General features: G+C 37.6%; 1 protein-coding gene across 1 annotated transcript in view; it reads right to left on the reverse strand.

The window, feature by feature from the left end:
• The window catches only part of Polr2b (RNA polymerase II subunit B), a 47,452-nt gene extending 34,112 nt beyond the window's left edge, over window positions 1-13,340 (reverse strand). The window contains 6 exon segments of the mRNA XM_047567305.1: window positions 585-743; window positions 1,104-1,323; window positions 1,462-1,574; window positions 4,395-4,545; window positions 9,150-9,222; window positions 13,214-13,340. Of these exon segments, the coding sequence (XP_047423261.1) occupies window positions 585-743; window positions 1,104-1,323; window positions 1,462-1,574; window positions 4,395-4,545; window positions 9,150-9,222; window positions 13,214-13,232 (735 nt within the window). The 5' untranslated portion in view covers window positions 13,233-13,340.
• Between the last annotated feature and the right edge of the window lie 77 nt (window positions 13,341-13,417).

Here is a 13,417-nt window from a genome sequence, read left to right on the forward strand (position 1 = left end):
GGGCATTCTACCACATCCTTAGCACCGACCCTCCCCCCCGTTATTTTTTTTGAGACAAGGTCTTGCTAAATTTCTCAGGCTGGCCTCACACTTATGATCATCCTGCCTCAGCCTCCCAAGTTGCTGGAATTATACACATGTGTCACTGTGCCTGGCTCTATGGCTCTTTGTGCTTGCTCTGTGTCAGCTACTGAATGGAGAGGCCCACATAGCAAGAAAACAGAGAGGCTTCCAACCAACAGCCAGTAAAGACCTGAAACTGTCCAATGGCTATTAAGGAACTGAATCCTGCCAACAAACATGTGAATAAGCTTGGGATGACTGCAGCATAGGCAAACACCTTGACTATCACCTTATGAGAGACACTCAGCCTGAGGACCCAGTTAAGCTGCACCCAGATTCCTGACCCACAGAAACTACAAGATGATAAATGTTGCTGTTGGAGTAATCTGTTACATGGCAATAATAATAATACCTAACACATAATACCAATAACATGCTCCAGAGAAGCTTTTTTTGACTAAGAATGCAAAACAAGACACAAAGGAATGAAAAAAAACAACATATCATATCCCAGACCATACCTGCCCTCCTCTTGCCAGCATGCTAACCCATATAGTACTGGTAGGTCGGGAAGAATTCTCCAGACATGACCTACACTCTCCTGTGTAGGCATATTTAGAATCCTTTTTGGCAAACACATAGACTGTGTTTGTTGCCATTTTCTCTTGGGCAATCAGAACCTGTATGGGCAATAAGAAAGTTATAGCCAGGAAACCAAAAGGACATTGAAGTACAAAGAGTGAAACGTGCACCTTAATTTAACTTGATCATAAAGGTTCACAGGGAAACAGTAATTCTTGAACTTTACAAACTCCATTTTGTATTAAATGCTTCGTAGAAATATATAATTCTAACAACCGATGAAATACTCGTTTATATTATATTCATCTAAATAAAGCTTAAGTTTAGCTGTCATACCATAAATAATTTTAACTTCCACTTTCTGGTTACCCTGTATGAAAGTCTACTTTTTCATTTCAACTTTAATAATTTAAATTTTAAATATCATTTTGTAATGTTTTAAAATAATGTTACTATACCTTTTCAGATCCATTAATAATAAAATAGCCACCAGGATCCAAGGGACATTCATTTAACTCACAAAGGTCACGATCTGTTAAGCCATTTAACAGGCAGTAAGTTGAACGCAACATAATTGGAATTTTTCCTATAAAAGTTTTCTGATGCTGAGTCTGAAGTTGTTCTTCACCTTCTTTAATGACTGTTTTTGTTATGTCAACATAAAGTGGAGCAGAATACCTTTAAAAATAGAAGTAGGTCACAGTTGAGCAATAGTAGGGTATTTGCTAAAACATAAATCCTCACCTGGTTAACACATATTTTCTGAATTCTATTTCAGTATCTGTTGATGACAAAAAATATACATATATTTCTTACGTGAGATTTCTTAATCTGGCCTCATTTGGCATCATTGGTGAAGGAGCACCATCTCTTTCCCAATGGGTAGGTTTGGAGAGGTAAATCTGTTCAAACTTCAACAAATACCTTGGCTAAAATTAAACAAGAAACAAGATATGGGTAAATAATTTATCCCATAAACATCTTATTGATTCTGACGTTAATAACTGATAATAATATTTTAAGTAAAATTAGCTCTTCAAACTGGCAAAATTAATCTATTGTATTGATATGAGGACTCTTCAAAGTCAACATACACACTACATATATGTATAGTTTTACATCTAATTGCTTTCTTAAGGCAGAAATAAAATGATTTAATATGCCATAGGTACATAAAACTGCATACAGGTTTATATCAGTCAAAACAAATTTTATTAATGATCTATACGATTTCATACCCCTTTCTCTGGTTAAGGTCAAAAGTACAAAATGACCAGAGAACAAAAATAAACTGACATTTAGAACTGTTCCAATCTAATCAATAGAATATTAGAAAAAAATAAACCTAACTCTTCCATTAAACATCCAAAAAAAAAGGGGGGGAGGGGGAGGCACAGTGGCACATGCCTATAGTCCCAGAGACTCAGGAGTCTGAGACAAGAGGATGGCAAGTTCAAGGACAGCCTCAGCAACTTAGCAAACTCCTAAGCAACTTAGCGAGACCCTGTCTCAAAATTGTAAAAAAAATTTTAAAAGGCTTGGGATACAGTTCAGTGGTAAAGCACCCTTGGGTTAAATTCCCAGTACCAAACACACAAACACAAACACACACACACACACACACCCAAAAGAGAAATCCTAATCATTCTCATTCTGTATAAAGTACTAAGCACTTCCAATCCTGGCTGACTGTAACTCAACCCACAGCAAAATACAAACAAAAAGTTCTCAATTAAACATTTGCTACCTAATTAAACAAGATCCATGAATATAACTTCAGAAAAAAACAGATACAGGATTCTCTCTACATCAAATCTCATAGAAGATGGCACTAAGCAGAACCTTTCCTAAGGGAAAATTATTGATATCCAAAGCTCCCAAGCTAGAATAGATAAAGGGAAAACAGAATTGGTTGGAGTACTGAACCAAGGAAAAGGAACCCTCCATTCCTTATTTCCATCATCATTCTAGTTTAGGAAATTATCTTAGACTATTCTAAGATTTTCAACTACTTCCAGCCTCTTTCCCTTCCAAGTAAATACCATTTCAAAAGCGACCTTTCTTAAATAATGCTTTATGCATATTCTCTTGACAATTTTTCAACAATTCCTCACATCATCCAAAATCTCTGACAATCTGGCTCCATCTTATCATCCAGTAAGACCAAAAACAGAAACTGAGCTGGGTGCAGTGGCACACACCTGTGATCCCAGCTACTTGAGTGACTGAGGCAAAGACTGCCTGGGTAACTCATTAAGGCCCTATCTCAAAATGAAATAAAGAGGGCTGGGAATATAGCTCAATGGTAGAGGACTTGCCTCACCACAGGTGAGGCCCTGGGTTAAATACCTAGTATTATGGGGTGGGAGGTGGGGGGAAGATAAACTAAAATTTAGAGGTTGACTGCTGTGGTTCCCATCCCATTCTCAAACCAAATACATCAAATACTTTCTTGTGGAAATGCCTAAGCATCTTTCTCATCTGCTCTTCTTTTCTACTAAGCTCTGATAACTAAGCTTTACAGATCACTTCTACTGGTATTTTGAATACGCTGTTATACTATTACCTCTCTACTTATCCATAAACCATGAGGAAAAAAATGAGATAAAAAGAAATCTTATGTTCCTTTTTCCATCACAGCCCCTGAAAACTCAATTACTTTTGCTGTTAAGAGCAAAATTCTGTGTAGCATGTCAAATTAGAATGAGAACAAACCAGCCCTTTAAATATAAGCTATGGAGAAATAAGACTGAAATGGCTAGAAATAACCACCTTTCCCACTATCTAACTCTACCTCATTTTGTTTTACAGTTTTCCCTGTTAATCAAAGTCCAACATTATCCCTCAGCTGCCTCTCTCTACATTTCTAAAACTGGGGACAGCCAACTCATTATTTTAGACTTTACAATCATTATATAAAACTAAAATTATACATTTAACAATTTTATAATTTTAAGTTATAATTTTAACAATGCTTAAAAATTCACATATGTGAATAAAACTTTAAAGAACTGAAAAAATAGAAAGGGTTAATAGGTTTTTGATGATTTTCCTTTTTGTCTTTTGTTGGTGCTTTGAGAATGGTCTCCCCTTCTTACCCAGGCTGTGCTCAAACTGAAATAGCTAGGATTACAGACAGGCATCCCCACATTCAGCTTGTGATTTTCCTTTTTTAAATCTCATACTGTTATAATAATGCATCCATGAAATAAACAAAAATCAGGAGAAAAAGTCCTCCTAACACTTTTTCTTCTCCAGGCATGATGGCACTGCCTATAATCCTAGCTACTTGGAAGTCTAAGGCAGGATGGTTTTCATGCTTGAGGTCAGCCTTTGCAAAGAGAAAGACTGTTTCAATAAGAAATAAAAAGGGGTTGGCACATAGCTCAGGGGTAGAGTGACTTCCTAGCATGTACAAGGTCCTGAGTTCGATCCCCAGAGCTGAATGGGGGGAAAAAAGGCAAAAAGAATTACTTAAAGTAATTATTTCTGGCTTGCTTCTCTTAGTTGTTCATCTTTGAGTTCCTTCTTCCCAACTATTAAATACCCCCATTCTGCATAAGGATTAGGGTTTTCACTTACTTACAAAATCATGTCTCTAGTAAGAATAAATCAGAAGTTGACTGAAGATGCTGTAAGTACACTGCTAAAAACTCTTACTGACTTTTAACCTTCAAAGCCAAGTGCAAGCAGGGCTGAAATTTCAAACTATCTTCTATCTATGTAACTTATTAGAATAACCATCTTACTGGTTCTTCGACTTCTCCACTAGCATGTTGAGCTTCAGCTTGTAGGTCAATAGGTGGAGCATCTTCCACAATTCTTTGAACGGACATCTGAATAAACTCATCAAAAGAATCCAACTGTTGTCTGACCAAGCCTTTTTCATCAAAATAAGAACTAGGAAAATAATGAAGTCCAAAATCAGTTTCAACTTGGTTTTTTTTCTAGCATATTTCTTTATTCTCATTATAATTCAATTCAAATACTCTGAAGAACCAATCACTAAATGCCAACCACTAAACAAGATATTATGAGGTACCTAAAAAAAGGAATAACGTCAACACTAGGTATTTTGTAGACAAATTTTATTCAACCACTTTGAAACATTTCTTGAAAAAAGGGTCAAAAGAAAATGGAGAGTGAAAAATAATATTAAAAATTTTAATTTGAATAAAAGGGAAGATGGTGATATTAACAACTACAATTGGGGGCAGGAACCAGTGGTACACGCCTGCAATCCCAGTGGGTTGGGAGGCTAAGGTGGGAGGACTGGAAGTTCAAAACCAGCCTCAGTAACTTAGTGAGGCCCTAAGCAACTCAGTGAGATCCTCTTTCTAAATAAAATACAGTGGTTAAGTGCCCCTGAGTTCAATGCCCAGTTTAAAAAAAAAAAAAGAACAAAAACAAACAAAACTAAAATAGGGAATGTGTATGAATTTTAGGTTAGAAATCATTAGTTCTGGGGTTGGGGATATTGCTCATTAGCACACACAAGGTTCTGGGTTAGAGCCCCAGCACCAAAACAATAACAAAAACAAAGATCATTAGTTCTCTTTAGAATATGTTAAAGGAGAGATGAGAGTAAGTCATTTAAGTGAAAATACTCAGCAAATGACTGGTGATAAAAATGAAGCATGTGTGAGAGATGAGTTAGTAGTATAGATACAGAAATTACAAGGTCCTAGAGGAGGATGGACCTTATTAGTCACAAGGAACAGGAAAGGGACAGGGAAAGAAACACGTAAGACAGAAAGAGAGAAAAATGCAAGAGAAATCTCAGCAGATGACTCCCCAGTACCACCCAGGAAAGCTGCAGTTAGGCATCAGAGGCTGGAGAGTTCTGAGATCCAGCACAACCCTAAGAACTGGACTGCCTCATCAGTCCTCAGCAATAGGAAGTACCTCATCACATCTGTCTCAATTCCTCCACCTTGTGACACTGCCATTTAATGCCTGTGAGTCTTAGCTTCTATGTCCCTCTTCCTAGTAATTACTCACTGACTCTCTTAGATCCTTACATCAATTTTCTAAGATATGATAGCCCAAATAATCACCAGCCTCCCATTTTGGCATCATCAAATCACCTAGGTCATTGGCAGGCCTAAAAAATGGCTGACTCTCTAACAAGGCCTTAACCTGATCCAATCAATTATGACCACCAATATTGAAAGTTAGGTCCTACGGTACAGAATAAAGCATACAACCATCCTTGTATAAAGCACAGCCTAAGAATGGGGCATTTTCTTTTCTTTTTCTTTGTAATCTTTATTTATTTATTTATTTTTATATGGTACTGAGGATCGAACCTAGTGCCTCAAACGTGTGAGGCAAAAGCTCTTCCACTGAGCTACAGTCCTAGCCCCTTTCTTTTCCTTTTTTTAAGTGGCTGGGGCATTTTCTTTCAGTAGACTGTGGGATAGCAGGAGAAACTTCTCAACTATCAGGGACACCTACCGATATGTAAAAATCACATGGAAAGCATAGCTTAATATAAGTAACAATGGTTGATATGGAGAATTTAAGATGAAAAATCTTCACAAAACTATAGAAATGTTTCATTACTTCAGGACACTGATTCATAACTATTTTCCCTAAAATCTTAATAGTACTTCATTAAAATGCTGTCCTGTACGACTGTGAATGTAGATCAGTGGTAGAGCAAACGTTTTCTAGCACACATATGGCTCTGGATCTGATCTCTAGCACTCTTCTCGCCAACACATACAACAATCTAAACAGCCAGGTGCAGTGGCATGCACCTGTAAGTCCCAACTACATGGGAGGCTGAGATAAGAGCAACATTTGAGCCCTGGAGTTTAGGGCCAGACTGGGCAACAGAAAGACCCCATCTCTCTCTTTTTTGGGGGGAGACTGAAGAGGACCAGGGATTGAACTCAGGGGCACTCAACCACTAAGCCATATTCCCAGCCCTATTTTCTATTTTATTTAGAGACAGGGTCTGAGTTGCTTAGCACCTTGCCATTATTGAGGCTGGCTTTGAACTCGTGATCCTCCTGCCTCAGCCTCCCAAGCCACTGGGGATTACAGGCATGCATCACCACGTCCAGCAAAAACCCATCTCTTTAAAGAAAAAAAAAAAAAAAAAAAAAAAAAACACAAGCATAGCAGCACACGCATGTTAATCCCAGCTACTTAGAAGGATGAGGCAGGAGGATCCTAAGTTTGAGGTCAGTCTGAGCAACTCTGTGAAACCCTGTCTCAAAACAAAAAGGGCTGGGGATACAGCTCAGTGGTAAAGTGTTTGCCTTGCATATGCAAGGACACAGGTTCAATCCCAGTGCTTAAAACAAAACAACAACAACAAAAAATCACTTGATGTTAAAAAGTGAAACAAAATTCCGCCTGACAATAAGAAAGTACCTTCAGTCAAAAATTTTTAAATGAAATAACTTATACTTGGGCTGGGGTTGTGGCTCAGTGATAGGGCACTTGCCTGGCATTCGTGAGGCACAGATTTCAATCCTCAGTACCACATAAATAAATAAAATAAAGGTGCTGTGTCTATCTATAACTAAAAAAAATTTTTAAAAAGGAAATAATTTATCTTGTAACAAATGATAAATAAATGTTGTGACTATTCACAATACAGTACTTTATCTTTCAGCAATCTCCTACATGTATTGAAATAACTTTTTTGCTTCAGATCAAAATACTTTTTCTAACAAAACAACATTCAAGAAAGATATTCAGTTATTTTCCAATTGCAAATGGCAAACTGTCAGAAGCACATATTCTTTGAAAAGGATATGTTAACCAAAAGGATATGCACTCTGAACTAATAGGGCTCAGAGAACATCCATAATCATGTTACCATACATAAAGTAATGTCAGTTTGTTATTCAGAGAGAAGGGTCATAAGCACTTAATATTCTAACCTAACAGGATGCTACTTTATCATAACAAGATGCTACTTTATCGCTTATAAGTTACATTTTTTACTATGTAAGGTTTTTGTTTATTCATTTGTTTTGGTGCTGGGGCATCAGACCAAGGGGTCTTCTGCATACTAGGCAAGTGCTCTACTACTGAGCTGTACCATATATAAAGCTTTTTACCTAGTTTAAATACATTTTGATTACACTTAGAATTGGATGGGAATTGGGGTTGAACGCAACCCATTGTAACTTTACCCACTTACAATAATGTTAAAAACGGGACATGGTGGTGGTTGCCTGTAATCCCAGCCCTCTCAGGAGGCTGAGAAAGGGGGATCCCAAGTTCCAGGCCAGCCTCAAAACCTTGGTGAGGCCCTAAGACCCTTAGTGAGACCCTGCCTCAAAATAAAAAATAAACAAAAAGGACTGGGGATGTGGTTCAGTGGTTAAGCACCCCGGGTTCAACACTCAATACCAAGAGAGAGACAAAGAGAAAGAGAGAGAGAGAGAGAGAGAGAGAGAGAGAGGGAGAGAGAGAAAGAGAAAGAGAGAGGGGGAGAGAGAGAGAGAGAGAGAGAGAGAGAGAGAGAGAGAGAGAGAGAGAGAGAGAACACACACACAACACACACAAACCATGGAATTAACTTAATATCACAGTAATAGAACAAATGTTCTTTCTGATACAGGGCACTAGAAAAGAATATCACTTCTGCCAAAAGTAATCTGAATCTAGTTCCAAAGAAGCATCAGGGAAAAAGGAGAAAAAAAAAAAAAAAACTAAAAAGCATTCTATAAAATAACCAGGAGGTTCAATGTGGATCATGGTAGAAGGCATGCCTGCATGCATAAGGCCATAGGTTTAAATCCCAGCATCTACACCCCCACCTCAAAAAAAAAAAAAAAAAAAAAAGTAATTGACCTATATTTTTCAAAACTGTCAAGGTCAAAAAAAAAAAAAAAAAAACTAGAGATAGACCAACTGAGAAATTGTTCCAAATTAAAGAATATAGAATAAGAAGCCATAAAAACAAAATACAACAGTATTACCCTATGTATATGTATGATTGTATGAATGGTGTGAATCTACATTGTGTACAACCATAGAAATTAAAAGTTATAACCCACTGAATCCAAATGCAGTCTGTAAAAATTTTTTTAAATTTTAATAAAAAAGAATATGTGGTTCTAGATTGGACCCAGAATCAAATAAAGAAAGTTTTGGTTTTTTTTTAATTTTTCTGTAATCATTATTAGGACAACTAGAAAATACCAATACTGATTCAATTCCTGTGTTATGATTATGTAAAAAACTGTTCTTATGTAACTTACAAATGTTTCAGAAAAAAAAATATGTACAGAGGAGAAAAAAATACTAATAAAACGTTGTATAAAGTTAACATTTAGAGAATCCAGTGAAATGTATAAGTGAATTCCTTATGTGACTTTTAAGTATGAAATACTTAAAAAAATAAAAGTGAATAAAAACTCTCATAACATATTCATAGAGAACATCTACCTATGAGGAATAGAAAAAGCAGAAAAATCCCCTTATGCTTTATAGTGCCTTTCAAAGCTTATTCAGTTTGTTCAAAAAAAAAACATTACCTGATTACAATCCAGCATGCTTCTTGCCACAAATCTGGGGTGATTTCATCATCATCCTCATCATATTGCATATCTGCAAACACAAAAATATTATATGCAATACCATTAGCTAACACTTTAAGCATAATGTCTGCTGAATAAAAAGCAATCATTTTATCCCGTTTTTCTAAAATTTCAGCTAATGACATAACAGAATAATATGTCTGTGTCACATAGGTATTCTTCCCATATAAAAAGAGATTTTATTACAAAGTTTCAATGTAAGTTTGCAAGAATTTGTAAGTTTTCCATCTTCTCCAGAAAGTTCATAAAAATTTTCACTTATAGTTAAAGATAATGATAACTAGAAGAAAGCTCAGACATAGTCCTCTAACCAATAAGCTCCTCAGAGACTACAGGAGATCAGGCTAAGGGATAGAACCAGAAAAGGTTCCAATACCTGTGTAACACCCTAAGGTAGAGAGGTCTATTACAGCAACATTTCATACATATACAGGTATAATAAACTATATTTTCTAAAGATGGTCATGATCACATTTCCCATTTCACATGCACTTCTATGATGTGATCTACTATCAAGATATAGTGGTCAATGTATCCTCTCCTTGAATCTGAGTGAATTTTCAACTCTCCGGTAACAAGAATAAAGCTGCATGACTTCAGAAGTTATATCAGAAAGGCAATTCAGTTTTGATCAGCAGAAACACTGGATCCCTGAATTGCCACTAAAAAGTACTACTACTCTGAGGCTGCTTTCTCCTTATGCTCAAACCATAAGGAGAAAGTCACTTACAAGAGCAATCCTAGTCTTTGAGTACTCCTAGTCTGGATGTCAGACATGGGAGTAAACCAGATCCTGTAAACACACACAGGCTATCAAGTCAACACTCAGACCTGCATCTTTCCAGTAGAACTACCAGCATTGTGGGGCAGAGATAAGTCATGCCCAATGCCCTGTACAAATCCCAGAGAACCCAAAAATGTAATAATTTTTAGGCAAGTAAGTTTTGGAGTAGTTATACAGCCAACAGTCATTTAAACAACAGGCACTTTAAAAATCATTATGCAGGGCTGGGGAGATAGCTCAGCCAGTAGAGTGCTTGCCTTGTAAACACAAGGTCCTGGGTTCGATCCCCAGCACCCAAAAAAAAAAAAAAAAAAAAAAAAAAAATCATTATGCACTGGCACTCAAGTATTAGTCCCATTTTCTTCTATTAAAGAATAAGTGTGCTTGCACCTCAGATAGAGCTTTAATCTCCAGGATACATAAAAAACTCAAAAAACTTAACACCAAAAAAAATAAAAATAAAAAATCAACAAATGGGAGCAAAGGAGTAAACAGGCACTTCACAGAAAAAGAAAATCAATCAACAAACATATGAAAAGTGTTCAACATCCCTAGCAACTAGAGAAATGCAAATCAAAACTACACTGAAATTCCATCTCACTCCAGTCAGAATGGAAATCATCAAGAATACAAGCAACAATACAAGTTAGCAAGGATGTGGGGAAAAAGGTACACTCATATTTGCTGATGGGACTGCAGACTGGTATAACCACTATGGAAAGTATGGAGATTCCCCAGAAAACTTGCAATGGAACTACCATTTGACTCAATCATCCCACTCCTAGGTTTATACCCAAAAGATTTAAAATCAGCATACTACACTGGGCAAGGTAGTACATGCCTGTAATCCCAGCGACTCAGGAGGCTGAAGCAGGAGGATCACAGTTCAAAGCCAGCCTCAGCAACAGCAAGGCACAAAACAACTCAGTGAGATCCTGTCTCTTTATAAAATACAAGTAGGGCTAGGGATGTGGCTCAGTGGTTGAGTGCCCCTGAGTTCAACTCCCAGTACTCACCCCACAAAAAATCAGCATAATATAGTGACAAAGTCACAACACTGTTTATAGCAGCTTAATTCACAATAGCTCAATTATGGAACCAACCCATGCCCTTCAAGAGACGAATGGATAAAGAAACTGTGATATATGTATGCAACATGGACTATTACTTAGCCTTAAAAGAATGAAATTATGGCATTTGCTGGTAAATGGATGGAACTGGAGAATATTATGCTAAGCAAACTACACCAATCCCAAAGAATCAAAGGCGAATTTTCTCTGATACGTGGATGCTAATTCACAATAAGGAGGAGAGGGGGGCAAGGCTAGTGATATTTTGGACTAGACAGAGGGGAATGAAGGGAGGGGAGGGGGCATGGGGATAGGAATGACAGTAGAATGAATCAGACATTATTAACTTATGAGCATATATGATTACATGACCTATATGTAACTCTACATCATGTACAATCAGACGAATGAGAAGTCATATTTCATTCATGTATGATGTGTCAAAATGTATTCTACTATTATGTATAACTAATTAGAACAAATAAAAGTATATTTTAGAAAAAAAGAATGTGCCCTATATATCTGGTTTTTATTCTGATTTATACATACATAATATACATATACATAATACACATACTAAAAAAAAAATCTAAGAACAGTACCAACTGTGGAGAGGGTTCAAACTGGGCAGTTGGTAAACAAAAATGAGACCTGACACTTTTCAACACTCATATTTTCCAGCTTGTGAGTGATGAGAATATATTACCCAGCCAAAAACTTAAGCTATAAAAACCTTTTCTTGAATTTTTCTTCCACTGAGAGAGTAGTTAAAAAGTAGAGAATATAACAATTCTAAAAGATTTCTAGACAAAAACGATGAATGACACTGAGATGTTGAGCTATTTTAAAATTTTAAGCTGCTGCTTCTATTTTCTCTATGAGATAGCTAACAGAATGAGAAATATGAAAGATGGCCAGAAAACTGGGAGCTAAAAAAAAAAAAAAAATGAAGTTTGAAACAACAGAAGTGGAGGGAAAGAGGGAGCTTAAAAATATATGCAGGTGCAGTGGTACACACCAGTAATCCCAGCAACAAAGGAGGTTGAGGCAGGAAGATCCCAAGTTCAAAGCCAGCCTCAGCAACTTAGCAAAGACCTAAGCAACTTTATGAGACCCTGCCTCAAAATAAAAAATAGAAAAGTCTGGGGATGCGACTCAGGACTAAGCACCACTGGGCTCAATCCCAGGTACCAAAAGAAAAAGAAAGAAAAGAATATACATTAGGCACGACTAAGAATTCTATATGTGAAAAGTAAAAAGACGAATTGGCCCTGTTCAGCAGAATACATATAACCTGAGAACTATGTCATCCTGTGGGAGATTTAAAGGTCATCTTTTAAGGCAATTTATTTAGACTTAAGACTGCAAAAAGTTATGCCAAACTAGACCAACCCTTCACCCTCCAAAATTCTTTGTCCCCGGTGTATTTAATAAGCCTAGTACAATCTGGCAAAACACAGGTGCTCAAAAATCGAGCTATTCAATAAATCAACTGCAACGAAAAGAAATGTGGGGAGAGAATCTCATGAAATGGAAGAGAGATCAGTAGAGGAAAGGGAGCAGGAGTAGGGAGTAGGGAAGGGATGGGGGAAGTGCTTGGGAGAGGTATTGGTCAAATTATATTGTTATACGGTGTGCATGTACGAATATGGAACAACAAACCCTACCATTATGCACAACTTTAATGCATCAATAAAAATTATGAGAAAAAATTAATCAACTGCGACCTCAATGAAAATTGAAAAGCGGGGGTGGGGGGTTAATTCAAGTTCAAACGACTCATTAGGGCTGGGGATATAGCTCAGTTGGTTGAGTGCTTGCCCCTCAAGCACAAGGCCCTGGGTTCAAATCCCCAGTACCGCAAAAAAAAAAAAAAAAAAAAAACCACTCAATATGGGACAGAACAAGAACAAGACGGTGGAGAGAAACACAGAACCCGACTGGAAACATCAACGCACGTTCCCTGACCCTGCGCCTCTCGCAAGCCCAGTTTGGTTCCGGCCGGGCCTGGGGGATGTTGGGAACACGACAAGGGGCTCCCGGGCGGCGGACGCGGGAGAGAGCCTCAAACCCTCCCTCCACCCACAACCCTCACGCTTCCCTGCTTAAACGGGTCTCCGCCGACTGGGTTTGGATCGTTCACCTACCCTCGTCCGCGTCATACATATTGGCAAAAGGTTCTGGAGCGCCTAACTCGGGAAATCAGAGACAGGCGCAAGACAGCCTCCCCGACCCGAAGAGAGAAGCGAAGTAATTTCCGTCTCCGGAGTTCCCAGAATCCTCTGCGTGCCGCAGCAAGGGCCGCCCACAAACGCCAACGTAGGATTTGCGCCTGCGCAAACAGTAGGATA

Source organism: Sciurus carolinensis, chromosome 10, assembly GCF_902686445.1.
Source record: "Sciurus carolinensis chromosome 10, mSciCar1.2, whole genome shotgun sequence".
NCBI classification, from domain to species: domain Eukaryota; kingdom Metazoa; phylum Chordata; class Mammalia; order Rodentia; family Sciuridae; genus Sciurus; species Sciurus carolinensis.